Source organism: Myxine glutinosa, chromosome 5 (genome assembly GCF_964187855.1).
Source record: "Myxine glutinosa chromosome 5, kmMyxGlut1.1, whole genome shotgun sequence".
Taxonomy (NCBI): Eukaryota; Metazoa; Chordata; class Myxini; order Myxiniformes; family Myxinidae; genus Myxine; species Myxine glutinosa.
This window is the reverse complement of record NC_136265.1, coordinates 3,275,904-3,294,424: the sequence shown is the minus strand read 5'-3', so window position 1 is coordinate 3,294,424 and position 18,521 is coordinate 3,275,904. Positions and strand designations below refer to the sequence as shown.

Below are 18,521 nucleotides of genomic sequence, written 5' to 3'. Positions count from 1 at the left end.
AAAAAAAAAAAAAAAAAAAATTTGTGTAGGGGTGTGTGTGTGTAAACATCCTAGGGCGTGCCCGTACGTGGGTGCAAAAAAACATGCGTGCAAACAACAACAACAAAAAAAAACTTTGAAACCACGTGGCAGTAACGACCACAGAACCCCCCCCTCTATTTACATGAATGGTTTGGTCCATTCGCAACGACCACAGAACCCCCCCCCCCCCTCTATTTACATGAAATGGTTTGGTCCAAAGCGAACGGCTTGCAGTGTTTGGTAAAGAAATCGCCATAGCTCGGTAACTACTTGTCCGATTAATTTCAAACCTTGAAAAGGCACATCCTCGGGTCCCCAGCAATATACCTGGCAAGTTTCAAGTATATCGGACCGGTAGTTGTCGAGAAACAGCGGTCACAGACAAACATACACACACACATACACACATACAAACACACAGAGATTACTGGAATTATAGATAGATAAGGGTTTGTTGAAGATTTGAAGACAAAACCCAAAATGGTAAAAACGTTATGGCCTGGACAGACAGACAGACAGACGCACAGAAAGGAATGCAAAACCCCATATCCCGCTTTGCGGTGGGAGCATGGAAAGGGGGCTAATTATGCTAATGTGTTTAATATTTGTGCCCCAGACAAGATCCTCCAGGTCCGTCGACAGTTGCCGTGACACAGGAGTTACTGAGACTCGCAGAAGGAGGTGTTCAATGTTTCGTGCCCCTCAACCCCATCAAGTCGTTTCAGCTGAAGGATGTTGTTGCCATGGAGATGGCTATTCGTTTGCGTTCCTTGACCGATATTCTTCCCGGCTTTACCTGCTTGCATAGTCCCAAGCTTAACACACAGGTAAATTACACCGTAGAGCATCCGAAAGGCTTTTTATTTTTCCGAAAAACAAGTGCAGTAGTTGCCTTCATGTGAGTATTACATGCTGCTTAAACACCCATATGACACCCAAGTGTAACGATAAGTAAATAAATGGTTGTGCTGTTTGTGCCCCATTTGCTTGTCACGTGATGCAGTTCTCCAGGCTTGCTTGTCGTTCAGACCTGCAGACAGAGATCGGTTCTCTGCGCTTCCTGTTGTCTGACCGTAGTTTACAGCTGCTACCTGACTACCAACAGCGCATTCAGGTGTGTGAAGTATAACTCGCATCCGAGTTCTTATGGAGGAGAGGATGAGTGTGAAAATGGGGAGGGGACGGGAAAGGGAGTGGTGGGAGTGTTTGGGATCATCCTGGGATAATCAAATCTGGAAAGAGGAAAAGGTGGACAGCAACAAGTTTTTAAAAATGAAAGTAGAAGACAAATCTCTCGTTATATTAACTGAATAATCTCAAACAAAACACAATTGAGGTGAGAATTATATGTTCAAGTAAATAAATGCATATTTAATACTAGAACGGCACTCAGTAGAGAACATACCTCCACCTGGTTGGCCATATCACTCATTGGTGAAGAATCACTTTAAAAATTATACTAGCTGGATCCAGATCTGAATCCGGATCTTCACCAAAATCGAATCGTCCTTGTCAGACACCCAACCTCTCCACCAAATTTCGTCCAAATCTGTCCATAACGTTTTGAGATATCCCGCTCTGTATCCTTTTTGGCCCTATCTCCCAATGGTGAAGAATCACTTTAAAAATTAAATAATTCTCATATCCGAATCAATATTCAGATCTTCACCAAAGTCGAATAGAATCGTCTTTGTCAGACACCCAACCTGTCCACAAATTTTCGTCCAAATCCGTCCATTATTTTTTGAGATATCCTGCTATGTATAGTTTTTGGCCCTATCTCCCAATGGTGAAGAATCAATTAAAAAATTCTAGTAGCCGGATACGAATCCGAATCTTTACCAAAATCTAATAATTTCGTCTTGTCACATACGCTACATCTGTGCCAAATTTCGTCTGAATACGTCCACAACTTTCTGAGATATTTTGTTCACAGACAAACGGACAGGGGTGAAAACATAACCTCCATCCACCTTTGGTGGTGGACGTAACAATGACCAATTGAATGAACCTCCACACAAACAAACATCCACCACTGAACCAACGTGTACACAAACAGCCCGCACGGAACCAACGTGTACACAAACAGCCCGCACTGAACCAACGTGTACACAAACAGCCCGCACTGAACCAACGTGTACACAAACAGCCCGCACTGAACCAACGTGTACACAAACAGCCCGCACTGAACCAACGTGTACACAAACAGCCCGCACTGAACCAACGTGTACACAAACAGCCCGCACTGAACCAACGTGTACACAAACAGCCCGCACTGAACCAACGTGTACACAAACAGCCCGCACTGAACCAACGTGTACACAAACATCCCGCACTGAACCTCTGCACACAAACACTGAGGCTACTGTTTCAATGATGTAAAATGTGAACAGGTGATGCAAATTTCAGTTTGCTGTTTCCGATTTCCAGGTGCTTCGCACACTGGGTTACGTGGATGAGAGCGGAGCAGTGCAGCTGAAAGGCCGTGTGGCATGTGAGTTGACGAACCACGAACTGTTACTCACCGAGTTGTTGTTTGATGGCATGCTCGGCCCCCTGAGCCCGGCAGAAGCGGCTGCTCTCCTCTCTTGCTTCGTCTTTACGCAGAAAACCAATGTGGAGCCCAAGATGGGCGAAAACCTGACCAAGGTGATGAGGAGCACGTCAGGCCGATGTTTAACACGGTAGTTACGTTCACGCTAAACTCCCTGAAGTATTCCATTGTGAAAGTGATGAATCCATCATTGAGCTCCAAACGTCAATTGGCATGAATCATGTACACACCACATACAACATTCAAAGAGAAACATATTGAGCAGCCACAGATGTAGTCTCATTTTCCATTGTGATGTAGTCTCATTTTGTCCTTTTAATGTGCACAGGGCATCCCGGGCACCGGCAGGGTAAAGCATTATATTTTGTGACGTTTGATATGTATAAAGTACTGAAGGAGCTGCGCTCCAACGCGAGTCGAAAGAATTGACGCGACCAAAGACGGAATTCGTCCGAGTTGCTTTATTGAAACAAAACAGCTCAGGTATTCTCCAAAGCCCGTTTATCGGGCAGCAATATATATACACATTTATGCCGGGGCGTTTGCCCGGGAAAACCGAGACCGGGCATGCCCGGGTGTCAAGGGCGAGTCCTGGAAAGGCGAGTCTGGACATGCCCGGGCGTCCTGGACGCGGCCAGGCAAGTCGAGGCTGGGCGTGCCCGAGCGCTCTGGGCGAGCCCTGGAAAGGCGAGAGCGGGCATGCCTGGACGCTCTGGGCGAGCCCTGGAAAGGCGAGTCTGGACATGCCCGGGCATCCTGGACGCGGCCTGGCAAGTCGAGGCTGGGCGTGCCCGGGCGCTCTGGGCGAGCCCTGGAAAGGCGAGAGCGGGCATGCCCGGGAAAGACGAGACCGGGCGTGCCCGGGAGGTTCGGGCGTGCCCGAGAACAGCGAGTCCGGGCATGCCCAGGAGAGGCGCGTCTGGGCCCGTCCGGACGAGCCCGGCATGGCGATCGCGCCCTGGCCGCGTCCTGGCAGGTGCAAGGCGATTGTGTACATTCAGCGGGAACCGCTACAGTACCATATTATATTTTGTGATGTGTATAGTAATGTGTATATTATATTTTGTGATGTGTATTGTAATGTATAGTAATGTGTGTATTATATTTTGTGATGTGTATGGGAATGTATAGTAATGTGTGTATTGTTACGTTTGTCGGGGGTAGTGTTACGCGTTACGGGGTCCTCCCCTATCCCCTGGTCTCGGTAAACCGCCGAACCCCGAGAGGGTCCCCGGCAGAAAGATATGTTATCCTTGGTTGAAATTAACCAATAATGAAACCACACCAAGGGTTATGAACAAACAATATATTAAAAGCACACAAAAAGCACCATACAACAATGGGGGCAATCAACCCTGCAATCCAATCTTAAGATGGTACCCTAGCTCAGACTCACGGCACCCCCAGGGACTGAAGCAGAGCCCTTCTCAATGTCTCTAGAACACAACGGTGCTCCCAGCGAAGAGGCGATGGCGATGAGGCGGGTATGGAGATGTAGGTAAGGCGGGGACCGTCACGTGGTCCCAGCCAACCCCAATTGGCGGTGGAAAGAGGAATCCCAAAGACGCTATCCAGACGTGCACATACACCGTGCAGTCGCGAACCACACCGTATTCTTCAAAGGCCGCTGTCGCGCACACACATCCTCGGCAAACCACCAGAGGGCTGGACCAACGACGCACGAGGTCCCCGAAATGGCGGTCGGTTCTTCCTCGGGCCGCAGCCGCTAGGCGAAGATTCTCCGGAATCTCTCACCTGTACCTGGCTTCGCAGGCTTTTCCCCGCGACCAGCGATATCAACGATCGCACGAGATTCCTTTCCAAGACTCAAAGTTCCCTCTCCATGGACGCTCGACCACGCTGGGTGCGGAGCTGTTACCAAACGCCTCGTTTCACCTCTGCCTCACGCGCGCTTCTTCCTCGCTCCCTTGGTCTTCCGGGTCACGATCCGATTTCCGGTCACATTTTACCAGGAGCGCTTTTAAACCTTTTAACCACAATAACCCTTACTGAGAACCAACAATAATAATAGTACCAACAATAATTAGGGCCGAATCCGTAACAGTAGATATACCTTAGTGCAGGTAGAATATATAGGTAGGTGCTCCGAATGTCGTGTAGAAACCTTGATGTAAATAAGTCAGCTCTGTGTGTTCGGATTAAGTGTATCTTCATCCCCATCGGAGGAGTGGGGTATGTTAATTAGCTTAGGGATGATGGGTAATTTATCCCTTGTATGTTGTTACCTCTCTGGTGTTGGGCTAGCGGCTAGGGTGCCAGCTTAGGATCCTAGGATCCTGGGTTCGAATCCCGGTCGATCGCTGAATTAACGCCAGGGGGGTTGACTCAGCCTGTCATCCTTCCGAGGTCGGCTAATTGAGTACCAGTTCACTGGTAATTCCCTGTTTGTCGTAAAAAGGCGACAAAAAGGGTTGGTGGCAGGAAGGGCATCCGGCCGTAAAACATTGCTTCAAAAAGGGGACCAAAAAACAACAACAACCACGGTGCCCGAAAAAGGCCAACCCCCGCTTGCGGGGAAAAATGGCCTCTAAAGGTGGTTTTTTAAATTGGTTTTTTTAATGTTGTTACCTCTGTACTGTATTCCTATGTCCCTTTTGGCACCACACCATAGGCACAAGCGACGCAATCGACTCCCCATTAAGCTCACAAATTAAACAGCCACCAGAAACCCAGATGAAACACTCATGCTGATTACCCCAACTGGAAAGAGACACAGAACGGGCAAGGCCCGAAAAGCCGTAATTGGGTGGGGGGGGGGATTTGATTGGTACAAGCCCACGTAAGATGGGACTTGCTGATAGGAGCAGAGATGGACTACAAAGAGGTGGCCCACGCTGGTTGGTGAAGCATGACAGATGACGTCAGAGCGGCGTGTACAAAATACAGACTTGGCATTTAATATGGAATTTTTTTTTTCTTGACTTGGGTTTACTTTCTGAACTCAGTATATCAATCTGGTGAGTTTCTTTTACCCTTCGGTGATGTCTTTGTTGAAAGAACCATGTCACTGATTGTCGTTCGCAGCAAGAAGTCAATAACAGGATTATATCACAGGTGGCGTGACAAAATGTAAAGACAGGTACATTTGACGATTGGCTTCACAATCAGGTATATAAGGGTTGTTGCGTTCTGTATTGGAAAACAACTGCTGCACGTCTACAAAAGCTATTGCCGCTTCCTCTGGAGATGGTCCGTCAACTTGACAATGCTGTTTGTCATGGAGTGGTGGCTTTACGAAATTCTGGCATGAAACAGCGTGCTGTTGCTCGGCAGTATGGCATCACTCAAGGTCAGGTGTCAAAGATCCTGAAACGAAATGCTCAGAGGGGTGTCCCTACTCCAATACCGAGGCCAGGACGCCCACGCAGAACCACAAGGAGAGATGATCGCCAGCTTCACCGGTTAGTCTGCAATGGCCGTACCAAGTCAGCTAATCGGCTTAGGGCTGAGTGGCAGCAACTGACAAATGTGCCTGTATCCAGAAGGCTAGTCAACCAACGACTGGTTCAAGCAGGCTATCGTGCCATGCATCCCCTGAGAAAGCCACGCCTGACCAGACAACACAGCCAGCGCCGATTGCAGTGGGCCAGAGAGCACCGTCAATGGCAGCCAGGACACTGGAATCACGTGACCTTCAGTGACAAGTCTAGATTTCTGGTCTATCGTCAAGATGGCCACGTCCGAGTGCGCAGACAAGTGCATGAAGCCCACAATGAAGATTGTATAGTGCCAAGAGTCCAAGCTGGAGGTGGTGGGGTTACCATTTGGGCTCCTTTTCATGCAGGGGGCAAAACTGACCTGGTTGTTCTGAATGGAAACCTAAACCAGTTCAAGTACTGGGTCATTCTGGAAGAAACATTGCTTCCATTTGCTCGTGCAGCCTTTCGAGGAAACTTTGTCTTCCAAGATGACAATGCACGGCCTCATCGTGCTCGCATGATCCAACACTTTCTTGCTGACCGTGGTGTAGAGCATATGGAGTGGCCTGCCATGTCCCCGGATATGAATCAGATAGAGAACTTGTGGGCAGAATTAACGCGTCAAATCGACAACTTGGACCAGCAGCCTACCTCTGTGCGTGAATTGCAGCAGACTATTGTCACTGCATGGCAAGCGATTCCTGTCCAAACCTTGGCAAATCTCGTGAACAGCATGCCTCAACGTGTGCGTGCTCTCCTGAATGCTCGTGGGGGTTACACGAAGTACTGAACTGTAATTTTACTGTCCGTAATCCCAGTCATAATTTAGCTTTTGTTTTTGTTGAAATTTTTTTTGGCTCATGTGTAAAATAAAGAGATACTTCTGGAAAACGTACAGAAGTTTAACACAGTACTGTCCGTGAATTGAGTTCGATATCAGTTTACATCACTTTCAAGGATCAATTTATTTGCTTCGAAATGTCAAATGTGGTTTTTGTTTCTTTTAAAGGTCACATCAACAAAATCTCGAATAATTTCAACATAATTCCAATGAACTTTTGGTTCTAAGTCGTCTTGAAAAGTAAGTTCACCCCCACAAAAAAAATATTCCATATTAAATGCCAAGTCTGTAGTTGGAGTGGCAGACATTTTTTCCTTCTGGTGCTGGAGACCATCGTGAACGGCCGTGATTCTCTCTTGCTCTTCTCGTTCTGGACACCAATAGCGAAGGGTCGTTGTTGCCGCTGTTGCCCCTTCTGATTTGGACGCCGCCACGAGCGGCAGTGTTGTAAAATCTTGCTGGTGGTTGTGATGAAGAAGAGCTGGGTTTTCTAAGCGAGAACAACGAGTGCTGCTTGCTTGCTGCAGTGTGACGAGGCCAGGAGTGAACGGACGTGCGGTGAGACCAAGCAGCGTGCGAGCGAGTGCATTTCCCGCCAACACCAGAGCCGCGTCCGGACTACGTGCTCGGGTGGGGGGGCCTGGACGATCCTGACGAGATTTAGGACACCATCAGCGTTAAGTGCATGCAGACGCATATTTATTTTCAGTTATCCTTCCCTTTCGTCTGTCTTTAGGTAAGTTTGTGGGGACGTCCCAGTTTAGGATTTTACTTTTATTGATCATGCAATTTCTTTGTTACCGGCATTTTCTTTAACTAGGGCATGCCCGTACTATATATATGCCCGTACTATATATCTATCTAAAATTATATCCCCCCCCTCTATTTACATGAAATGGTTTGGTCCATTCGCAACGCCAAAGCGAACGGCGAACGGCTTGCGAGTACAGTGACAATCCCCCCCCTCTATTTACATGAAATGGTTTCGTCCATTCGCAACGACCACAGAACCCCCCCCCCCCCCTCTATTTACATGGAATGGTTTGGTCCATTCGCAACGCCGGCACACGCGATCGTTCGCTGCTCTCTGATTGGTTGAATCGTTTTTTGGACATAGCTCGGTAAGTAATTGTCCGATTAATATGAAACCTTGAAAAGGCACATCCTCGGGTCCCCAGCAATATACCTGGCAAGTTAAAAGTATATCGGACCCGTGGTTGTCGAGAAACAGCGGTCACAGACAAACGTACAGACAGAGATTACTGGAATTATAGATAGATAAAACCATTATTTTTATACAGTTTAATTCCGTTTTTGTTTGAGTTAATTTATTGCAGGGTCGAGGACTCTAGTGGGATCCGAAAAGGTAAGCTCCGGTTTCCGCCCTCCCGCTTGCTCCCCCTTGCGTATTCTACGCTGTATTTTTGATTGAACGCCTCGGAGTAACAGCTTGTTCGGCTATCCGTTCCTTGGAAAGATTTTAATTTCCAGGAACGCAACAGTATTATATTTTGTGATGTGTATGGTAATGTATAGTAATGTGTCGTATATTTTGTGATGTGTATGGTAATGTATAGTAATGTGTGTATTATATTTTGTCTATGCACGCAGGGAGTTGATCGACTGAGGAAGTTGGCTGAGCACATTGCTGTGGTGCAGAGAGAATGCGGTTTGGCCGAGTCGGTTGAAGATTATGTGCATCAGTTCAAGTTTGGACTGATTGAGGTCGTGTTTGAATGGGCCAATGGTGTGGTGAGTCGAGATAGAGTGATTTTTCTCATACATATCCGTACAATCCATTTATTAATTTACCATCATGGCTTTTAAGTTAATTGGTCTATAAGTTCTACCTGCGTCGTCGCCTCTGACAATGTCGTTTTGCTATAACATAGGGTAAACACTTTTCTAACAATGTCGCTACGTTTCCATATAACATCGTTGGTTCCCTTCAGTATGTTTTTATTGTGAAGTGAAATTCCGCTAAGCTTTTGTCTTTGTTCAGCATCCACCCGGTGAACTTACTTACTCTTTTATTGTGAAGTGAAATTTTGCTAAACGTCACGATATAGAGCCGTTGTGGTAGGTGGGTTCTGTTCCATTATCCTCCTCCTCACAACAGCGTACTCTCGCACCATTTTTCCTCACACACTACCTCTACAAGCTTCATCCACGATCATCATCAGTCAGTACGTAGAGTACTCCATTTAACCTTGCATGTTACGTTTTTATTTATATCATGCTTTTATGAGGTTCCCGAGTGGTTCTGTACAGATTATTCTTTTTTTTTCTTCCCCCCTCGTGTTTTCACCTTTATTCATTCATGGACTTTTACCAAATTTTATGGGCTTTTCAGAAAAAATTCTCAAAACCTTTTTTTAAGGCATAGCCTGTAGGGTAAAGCAGTCTAGAACCGTTTGTCCGTCCATATGTATGTATGTATGTATGTCTCCTCAAACGTATACCAATCAGAGCTGAGGATCTGGTCACATGACAGCGAGATGTCATTACGCCTGATGTCATTACGGCTGACTCTCCACACTCCGGCATTTTGATTCCAATGTCGTTCAGGCCGAACATATCGTCGAAACTGTCATGTATCACAATCGCCATGCTCTACCTTTATGACCATCAAATATCAAAACCAGAGATGTTACGGAACTTCCATCAAAATGGTACGTATAGGCCTTCGGCTTCATTCCTACCCTTCAGACCGCTTCGGACAAATCAAGCCCAGGTTTCTTAACCTTTTGAGTACGGATGACGTCCAGTGCCGCAACCCGTGAAAAAGTTTTGTGTACGGATGACGTTACTACACGTCATGACTATACCTATAAATAGATCATCAGTACGTGGTTGCATTCCCGTAATGCCAAATTAATCCCGTACCGGGGGTATTTTTATCAAAAAAAAATCCCGTACTCAAAGGGTTAATACAGTACTGTATCGGTTCAGTAGTATCGTTTTCGTAATAGTAATAATAATAATAATAGAGTAAATATGACCATAACACTTTATTCCCAATGTCGTGAATACAAAGTTAATGGGTTGAAGCGGTGTATTGTTCATGAATCGATGATAAGCGATGCACAGTACTAACAACCGCGAAAGTAAGGAATTCGCCTTGGTTTTTTATAGCATGTTATTAACCCAACCATTCAGGGGTATATAGATTACAGTATATCTTCCCTCAGTTATGCAAGTAAAACTTCCCTCACGGATGTCGGGATTCCTCCAAATGTCTTTTTTTGTCCCCCGTCGCACCCGCGGAGCGAAAGGGGGACTATGGTTTTCCCGTGCGTGCGTGCGTACGTACGTGCGTGCGTAAGCGAAGGACCGAATTCTAATTTGGTGTGTGGGTGCAACCCACGTCAAAATCCAAGATGGCCGCCACCATGTATGTCTGACATCATGTTTGTCTGAACATTGTGAGCGGAATATCTTGAAAAATAAGCGAAGTACCAACTTCTAATCTGGTGTGTGGGTGTATCTAGGCAAAAGGAAGAACGCTATTGAAAATTGGGTCGCCACGTCAAAATCCAAGATGGCCGCCTTGCGTCTTCCACTTTGTCAACTCGCATCCCTTCACCGACGGGGGACCTAGGCGTAACGCTTGTTAATGTTATAAACAGCATTAGCGACTTTAAAAAGCTAATAATGCGTGTTTGTCGTTTATAATATTTTACAAGCCAGGCTACGCCGCTGTTAGACTTTCGGTATTATTTTTTAAAGGTCTCGCACCAAACTTGGTGGTATATTTATATATATATTGTTACATTTATGGGGGTAGACAATGCAATATCTTAGAGCCAGGTAGAATTGTATAGGTCGTGTGCTCCAACTGTTGTGAAGAAGAAGAAACCTCATGTATCATAAGTAGGAAATTTGTTTAGACCAGATGTCGTGCAAGCGCGTATCTTCGTTCCCATCACGAGGGGTGGGGTTATGTTAATTAGGTAGGGATTATGGGTAATTCATCCTCTGTATGTAATGGCCTCTGTTATTTTTCCTCTGTTCCTCATGACAATGCAGCACACACACAAGCTAAGAAATAGTGCATTTATGACACCAAATAAAAGTGACCGGAACAAGACATTGACCAATACTGCTGGCGCTGCCAGCAGCCACATCACCACATCAAGCAGGCAGGCCCGTAAGGCCACGCCCCGAAGAGCAGCGATTGGTCAGGACACCAAGGACGATGAGATGGATACTAGCTGATAAGAGTGGATACGCAGACGTCATCGGAATGATGTCAGAGCCTTGAGTACAAAGGAGTTGGAGGGCAGACATTTTGTCTCTCGTTTTCTGGGTTTGGTGGCGAGCGGTCGTCTCCCCGACATTTTGTCTTCTCGTGGCTTTTCTCTCTCCGGGCTGGTCCATAGCAAATGGTCACACATACGGTGCCTTTTGAGCTGAACTTGAAGGTGTTGGTGGAAGGCGAACGCATTTGCGTGCTCTCTTTGTGCGGGGTTCCGATTGAAGGCACGGTCTCATTTTCTTTTCCTTGGCACATCGGTGTTGGTGAACAAGATCGACGGGGACGAGCGGGGTCGAGTGGAACGGGCGCGGGCTGCTGACTTCGCACTCTGCGGGAGAGGAGCGGACTGCACAGCGAGGCCTAGTTTCCGCTCGCGGCAGTGCAGCCTGTGGTTCCCGTGCAAGGATGTGAAGGCCTGCGACAATCCAGGACGATTCCTGACGAGGTTCAAGAGACACTCAGAGCTAAGTGCCGAGTTGAGAACCACACACACATATTTATTTTCCAGTTATTTTCCCCCATTGTCTGTATACGGGTCTGTTTGAGGACGTCCCATTTAGGAATCGTATTTTGCCGTGTTGTATTTTGTTACCACCATTTCTTCAATAAAGCAGGTATTTTTGTACATTTTAAATTCCGTGTCGGTTTGAGTTAATTATCGCAGGTGCGAAGACGTCTGGTGGAAGCCGTCCAGGTAAGTTCATCATTCTCCTTTCCCGTGCGTATAACGAAGGTTCGCCATTAGATTGAATGCCATGGAGTTAAAGCTCGTTTGGTCATCCATGTCGCCCTGCGGTGTTCACTACAGGGTAGACACACAACAATATATACACTACATGACCAAAAGTATGCGGACACCTATTCTAATTAGTGGATTCGGCTGTTTCAGCCACACCCATTGCTGACAGGTATATATAATCAAGCACACAGCCGTGCAATCTCCACAGACAAACATTGGCAGGAGAATGGGCCGTACTGAAGAGCTAAGTGACTTTCAACGTGGCACCGTCAAAGGTTGCCACTTTTCCAACACGTCAATTCGTCAAATTTCTGCCCTGCAAAAGCTGCCCCGGTCAACTGTAAGTGCTGTTATTGTGAACTGGAAACGTCTAGGAGCAACAACAGCTCAGCTGCGAAGTGGTAGGCCACACAAGTTCACAGAACGGGACCGCTGAGTACTGAAGCGTGTAGCGCGTAAAAATCGTCTGTCCTCGGTTGCAACACTCACTACCGAGTTCCAAACTGCATCTGGAAGCAACGTCAGCACAACTACTGTTTGTCGGGAGCTTCATGTTATGGGTTTCCATGGCCAAGCAGCCGCACACAAGCCTAAGATCACCATGTGCAATGCCAAGCGTCGGCTGGAGTGGTATAAAGCTCGGCGCTATTGGACTCTGGAGCAGTGGAAACGCGTTCTTTAGAGATGAATCATGCTTCACCATCTGGCAATCCGACGGACGAATCTGGGTTTGACAGATGCCAGGAGAACGCTACCTGCCCAAATACATAGTGCCAACTGTAAAGGTTGGTGGACGGGGAATAATGGTCTGGGGCTGTTTTTCATGGTTCGGGCTCGGCCCCTTAGTTCCAGTGAAGGGAAATCTTAATGCTACAGCATACAATGACATTCTAGACGATTGTGTGCTTCCAACTTTGTGGCAACAGTTTGCGGAAGGTACTTCCCCGTTTCATCATGACTGCCCCTGTGCACAAAGCAAGTTCCATACAGAAATGGTTTGTTGAGATCGGTGTGGAAGAACTTGACTGGCCTGCACAGAGCCCTGACCTCAACACCATCAAACACCTTTGGGATGAATTGGAACACCGACTGCGAGCCAGGCCTAATCGCCCAACATCAGTGCCGGGCCTCTCTTATGCTCTTGTGGCTGAATGGGAGCAAATCCCCGCAGCAATGTTCCAACATCTAGTGGAAAGCCTTCCCAGAAGAGTGGAGGCTGTTAAAGCTTATAGCAGCAAAGGGGGGACCAACTCCTTATTGGTGCCCATGATTTTGGAATGAGATGTTCGATGTTTGGGTGTCCACATACTTTTGGTCATGTAGTGTGTGTGTATATATATATATATATTTATGTGTATATATATATATATATTTGTATATTCCTCCTGTGTTTTTATATTTTTCGAGAAGAATTACTACATATAATTCTGTGCTCCTCCTGTGTCCGTCCCACTTTACTCTAAAGGGTTCCTGCTGTCTTAGAATGATAAAAATGATAACGCTGCTTCTAGCTCCAAGTGCTGATAAAAGGCATTTATTTGATTAAACGAACACCACTTTTTGGAAATTTGAAAATTTTGTTCCAAGTAAATTGTTTATTAACTTTCTAACTCAGTAAATCAATTATTAGTATTGCCAATGGCACCATGTCTATTTTGCTATGACAGTAGGGACCTTTTTGAATAAAGCATGGCACACACGGACGGACGGATACATGCTACTCTAGTAATAGATGAGCGAGTGTGGAAGCGAGATCGGGAATGTGCATGCAGAGATCGGGAATGTGCATGCAGAGATCGGGAATGTGCATGCAGAGATCGGGAATGTGCATGCAGAGATCGGGAATGTGCATGCAGAGATCGGGAATGTGCATGCAGAGATCGGGAATGTGCATGCAGAGCTCGGGAATGTGCATGCAGAGATCGGGAATGTGCATGCAGAGATCGGGAATGTGCATGCAGAGATCGGGAATGTGCATGCAGAGATCGGGAATGTGCACGCAGAGATCGGGAATGTGCACGCAGGGATCGAGAATGTGCATGCAGAGATCGGGAATGTGCATGCAGAGATCGGGAATGTGCATGCAGAGATCGGGAATGTGCATGCAGGGATCGGGAATGTGCATGCAGGGATCGAGAATGTGCATGCAGGGATCGAGAATGTGCGTGAGCGCATGAGGTCGTGATTGACAGCACGTTTAACATTATGGAGTAAAAAGGACAAGGCAACAGACACAATGTGACTATTCTACAGTTGGGAGAATAGGGGGATGAATGAGTGCAGGTGGGGAGTCAGTCTGGACTCTGGAACAGTGAGCGGATGAAGGTTTCAAGAAGAACACGGGTTACCTGTGGTGTCGTCGGTAGGGCAGAGGTAGGTGATTGCAGGAGGAGCAAGGCCAGATATGAAACTTGTACACTGTTGGGAGAGTCTCTGGGCATGCACATTCTACCTTGAGGTTGTAATGATTAGGAAGGCCTTGAATGTTTTCAGTTTATTAACTCAACTGGACTATGTCCAGCTGAGTTTTCGTCGACACCCGGTGTCCGTCGTCCGTCTGTCGTCTGTCTGTCTGTCGTCTGTAAACAATTTGACGGCGACGCTCTAAAAGTCACAAATATTGATGAAATTTGATGAAACTTGTTATGCAGCATCTTTAAGACATAAACTAGTTTGGGATTGCATTGGGGCGTTGCACGCCCAAAAATGGGCGTGGCAGGACGGCCATATTAAAAATCAATTTTTGTCATATATTTTTAGCACATATAAACTATATAGTTTGTGGTTCTATTATGCATATTCTAACCATATTGATATAGACCAGTTGAGTTCAGGTTCCCTGGAACCTCTAGTTTTATTTTAATTGGAGATGAAAACATAATTGTCACATGAGAGTTCTGTTTGAACATTGAGAATTACAACCATTATTGTCGATTATGCTGATGTCCTCTAATCTAGCGACTGTGTGACTGTGTTGTTGTTGTTGTTGTTGGAAACCTGCTGTGTTGTGTGAAACAGAAACGTGTGGTGACATTTTACGTTGTTGTAATGGACGTCAAATTGGAGGTCGAACTGCTTTGTGAGGAATGACTGGAGGAGGAAATGCATTTTACCAACACGAAGAGACATGATAAACGAGACTCTGTTCACCTCATTAGAAAAGAGTACGAATGATGTGACAATTTCGCAATTGCTTACTATTTGGGGGAAATAGCTTACAGGTGTGATCAATTCACCGAGTCGAGTCGGGGCCACCGCATCATACAACAAAGTTGTTACCCTCGCCTGAGGAGAGGGTATTGCATTTGAGTCCGTTTGTCTGTTTTTCTGTCTGTTTGTTTGTTTGTCACCGGCCTACAGGTCACAATTTTCAACCGATCTTCACGAAACTTCACCGAATGGTAGAGTTGGTCAAAAGCAAGAAGCCTATTGTTTTTGGGGTCAAAAGGTCAAAAGGTCAACATAGGCCAAAGGTCACCAACTTTGCTAAATTTCTAAAATCCTCAATTTTCATCCGATTGACTTGACATTTGAAGACCACTTGCATATCTGGTCACTGAATTCAACCACCCAGTATTTTTGAGGTCAACATAGGCCAAAAGGTCAACATAGGCCAAATTTTAAAAATCCTCAATTTTCATCCAATTGACTTGAAATTTGAAGATGACTTGCATATCTGGTCACTGAATTCAACCACAAATTATATTTTAGGTGAGCATAGGCCAAATTTCTAAAATCCTCAATTTTCATCCAATTAACTTGAAATTTGAAGAGGCCTTGCATATCTCATCATTGAGAGTCCGTTGGAGAAGGTGGATCAGACTCGGCAACGGTTGCTCGAGTGAGATGTGCATGGAAGAAGTTTCGGGAATTGAGTGGCGTGCTGACGAGGAGGGGAGTGTCGTTGAAGCTGAAGGGAAAGGTGTATGCTGCATGTGTGAGAAGTGTTATGATTTATGGGAGCGAGACATGGGTAATGAACGTAGAGCAGCAACGAAGGCTGGAAAGGGTGGAAATGCGAATGGTTCGACGGATGTGCGGAGTATCGTTGAGAGAGAGGAAGACAAATGAATTGCGAAAGATGATGGGAATAGAGCCTGTGATTGATGCTGTGAAGAGGAACAGGTTGAGATGGTTTGGTCATGTGTTGAGGAAGGATGAAAGTGACTGGTTGAGAAGAGTGATGGAAATGAATGTAGAAGGAAGTAGAAGACGGGGAAGACCGAGAAAGACTTGGCTAAAGATGGTGGAAGAAGAAATGCGGGCAAGGGGGTTAACAAGGAGAGATGCAGAAAATAGGGCAAAGTGGAGAAGATTGTCATGGGGACTGCAAGGCTAACCCCCGCTCTAGCAGGGAAAATGGCCTTTTAAAATGCATGTTGTTGTTGTTGTTGAATTCAACCACCAAGTATTTTTGAGGTCAACATCGGCCAAAAGGTCAACATGGGCCACATTTCTAAAATCCTCAATTTTCATCTGATTGACTTGAAATTTGAAGAGGACTTGCATATCTGGTCACTGAATTCAGCCACCAAGTATACTTGAGGTCAACATAGGCCAAAAGGTCAACATAGGCCAAATTTCGAAAATGCTCAATTTTCATAGAATTAACTTGAAAATTGAACAGCATTTGCAAATTGAGTCACTAAATAGGGAAACGAACTATTTTTGAGGTCAAAAGGTCAAAGGTCAACTCAAGGTAAACCTTCCAAAATCATCATTTTTCATCTGAAAAATCGTCACTTTTCTTCCTATTGACCCGAGCTTTGATCAAGATTGTCAATTTTAATCTTGATGAAATGGACAATTTGCTGAATCAATGGAATTTTTTTCTTGGGGGTGGGAGCGGATTTTGCAAGTATCGTGCTCTGCATGACGTCTTCTTGTTTGGTTGTCTGTTTGTCTGTTATGTCCGCACAGAATAAATATGATTTTCTCTGCAACCGTTGACAGGAAATTTTCACCATAGGACCACCTGTAGAATTTTTTAATGACAATTATGACGTCATCGGCCACGTGGTTCGGCTGCCATCTTGGAAAAAGCGAAAAACTTTGCACCTCTATATCTCGGAAAGCGCCGAATATAAAAAATTGAGACATGGCTCATTGGAAAGAACTCTCCATGGGGAATAACATATGTTAATGATGATGTCATTGGTGCCTCCATTATGACGTCATAATTCGAAAAGTACAAAACTTCATCCGATCAAGATGAAATTTCTTGAGCGCCATGTAGGCATAAACTGGTGGAGAAAAAAAAAAAGAATGATGTCATCGGCCACGTGGTTCGGCCGCCATCTTCAATAAACGGGAAAAATTGCACCTCTATATCTTAGTGTTGCATAGAAAAAATTGAGACGGCTCATTGTAAAGAACTCTCCATGTGGAATAACATTGTCAATGATGTCATAATTCAACAAGTACAAAACTTCATCCGATCAAGATGAAATTTATTGAGCATAATCTAGGGATAAATTGGTGGAGAAGAAAAATAATGATGACGTCATCGGTCACGTGGTTCGGTCACCATATTTGTTTTAACCCAAAAGCCTTTAAAACCAGTGAAAATACATCCTGGTGGTGAGGGTTTGCAATTTCTGATTGCTCTTTTTCTTGTTTAATTTGTTTCTGGAGGCTTGTTCGGTCGTTCCGCTGTTTCTTACGGGGGTTTACCGTTGCCATTCCGCAGCCTTTCGAGAAGATCGCAAAGCTTACGGACGTGCAGGAGGGCATCGTGGTGCGGTGCATGCAAAGGCTGGATGAGGCCTGCAGAGCCGTGCGTAAAGCAGCAAGGGTCGTGGGAGACCCTGGACTCTACACAAAGATGGAAGCGGCTTCGGAAGCTCTGCGCCGCGATATTGTTTTTGCTGCCAGCTTGTACACCCATTGAGTGGTCACTTCCTGTATACTCTGCCCTGGGAGTTATGGCTTCCTGTTTCGCATCAACTTTTGGCCATTTTATTTTTGGTTGCAGTGGAGTTCTGGAACTTTCCATACAAGATATCATCGATTCCACCAAAAAAGTCAAAAATAAAACTTTCTTTGATATGTTTGCATTATCTCTAAAAGGAGGATTAATATGAATTATGTTTGCACCTTGTGGGCAATTGTGAAATGACTTGTATTTTGATGAAACAATGAAGTGGAGATCATCGTGGTAGATGGCCCTCAAACAATGTGCTTCTTCAATGCTTTGTACTTTCTCAACCATCAAACCATTTTGTATGAACAAAAGTTGGGGAATAATTGGACTGCAGTGTCATCCACCGGACGAGAAACATGCCTTCCACAGCAGCGACACCGTGTACCACCCTCTTCGCTACGGGTGTACCCTTGTGCTTATAATGGTTCCAACTACCCATATCAGCTACCTGATTTGCCACAAACCGATCCAATCCGGAAGGGTGTTTTTTATGGGACACCATGTCCTTAATGGGTGGCCATTGGCTCTCAAAAGGGAGCTCATCCCCCTTTGCCAGGTGTTGTTTTTGGTTCTGGCAGGTGTCACAGGCACCATCCCCACTTGCAAAGCCAGTGAGCGGTGTCGGTTTAGTCGCCGACAACCCGACCATGTGTTGTAGGTCAAATCTCCACTCTTTTAAGATAACTGAGACACAGAGACCATCACTTTCTTGTGAACGATTTAATCAAACTTGCTGGAACAAACT

At 45.7% G+C, this 18,521-nt stretch overlaps 1 protein-coding gene across 2 annotated transcripts in view; it reads left to right on the top strand.

The window, feature by feature from the left end:
* SKIC2 (SKI2 subunit of superkiller complex) overlaps positions 1-18,029 on the top strand; it is an 82,694-nt gene extending 64,665 nt beyond the window's left edge. For both annotated transcript variants that reach the window (XM_068117951.2, XM_068117952.2), the window contains exons 25-29: positions 638-848; positions 1,025-1,135; positions 2,452-2,670; positions 8,468-8,608; positions 17,543-18,029. In XM_068117951.2, the coding sequence (XP_067974052.2) occupies positions 638-848; positions 1,025-1,135; positions 2,452-2,670; positions 8,468-8,608; positions 17,543-17,743 (883 nt within the window). In that variant the 3' untranslated portion in view covers positions 17,744-18,029. The remainder of the gene's footprint in view (positions 1-637; positions 849-1,024; positions 1,136-2,451; positions 2,671-8,467; positions 8,609-17,542) is intronic.
* The last annotated feature ends 492 nt before the right edge of the window (positions 18,030-18,521 follow it).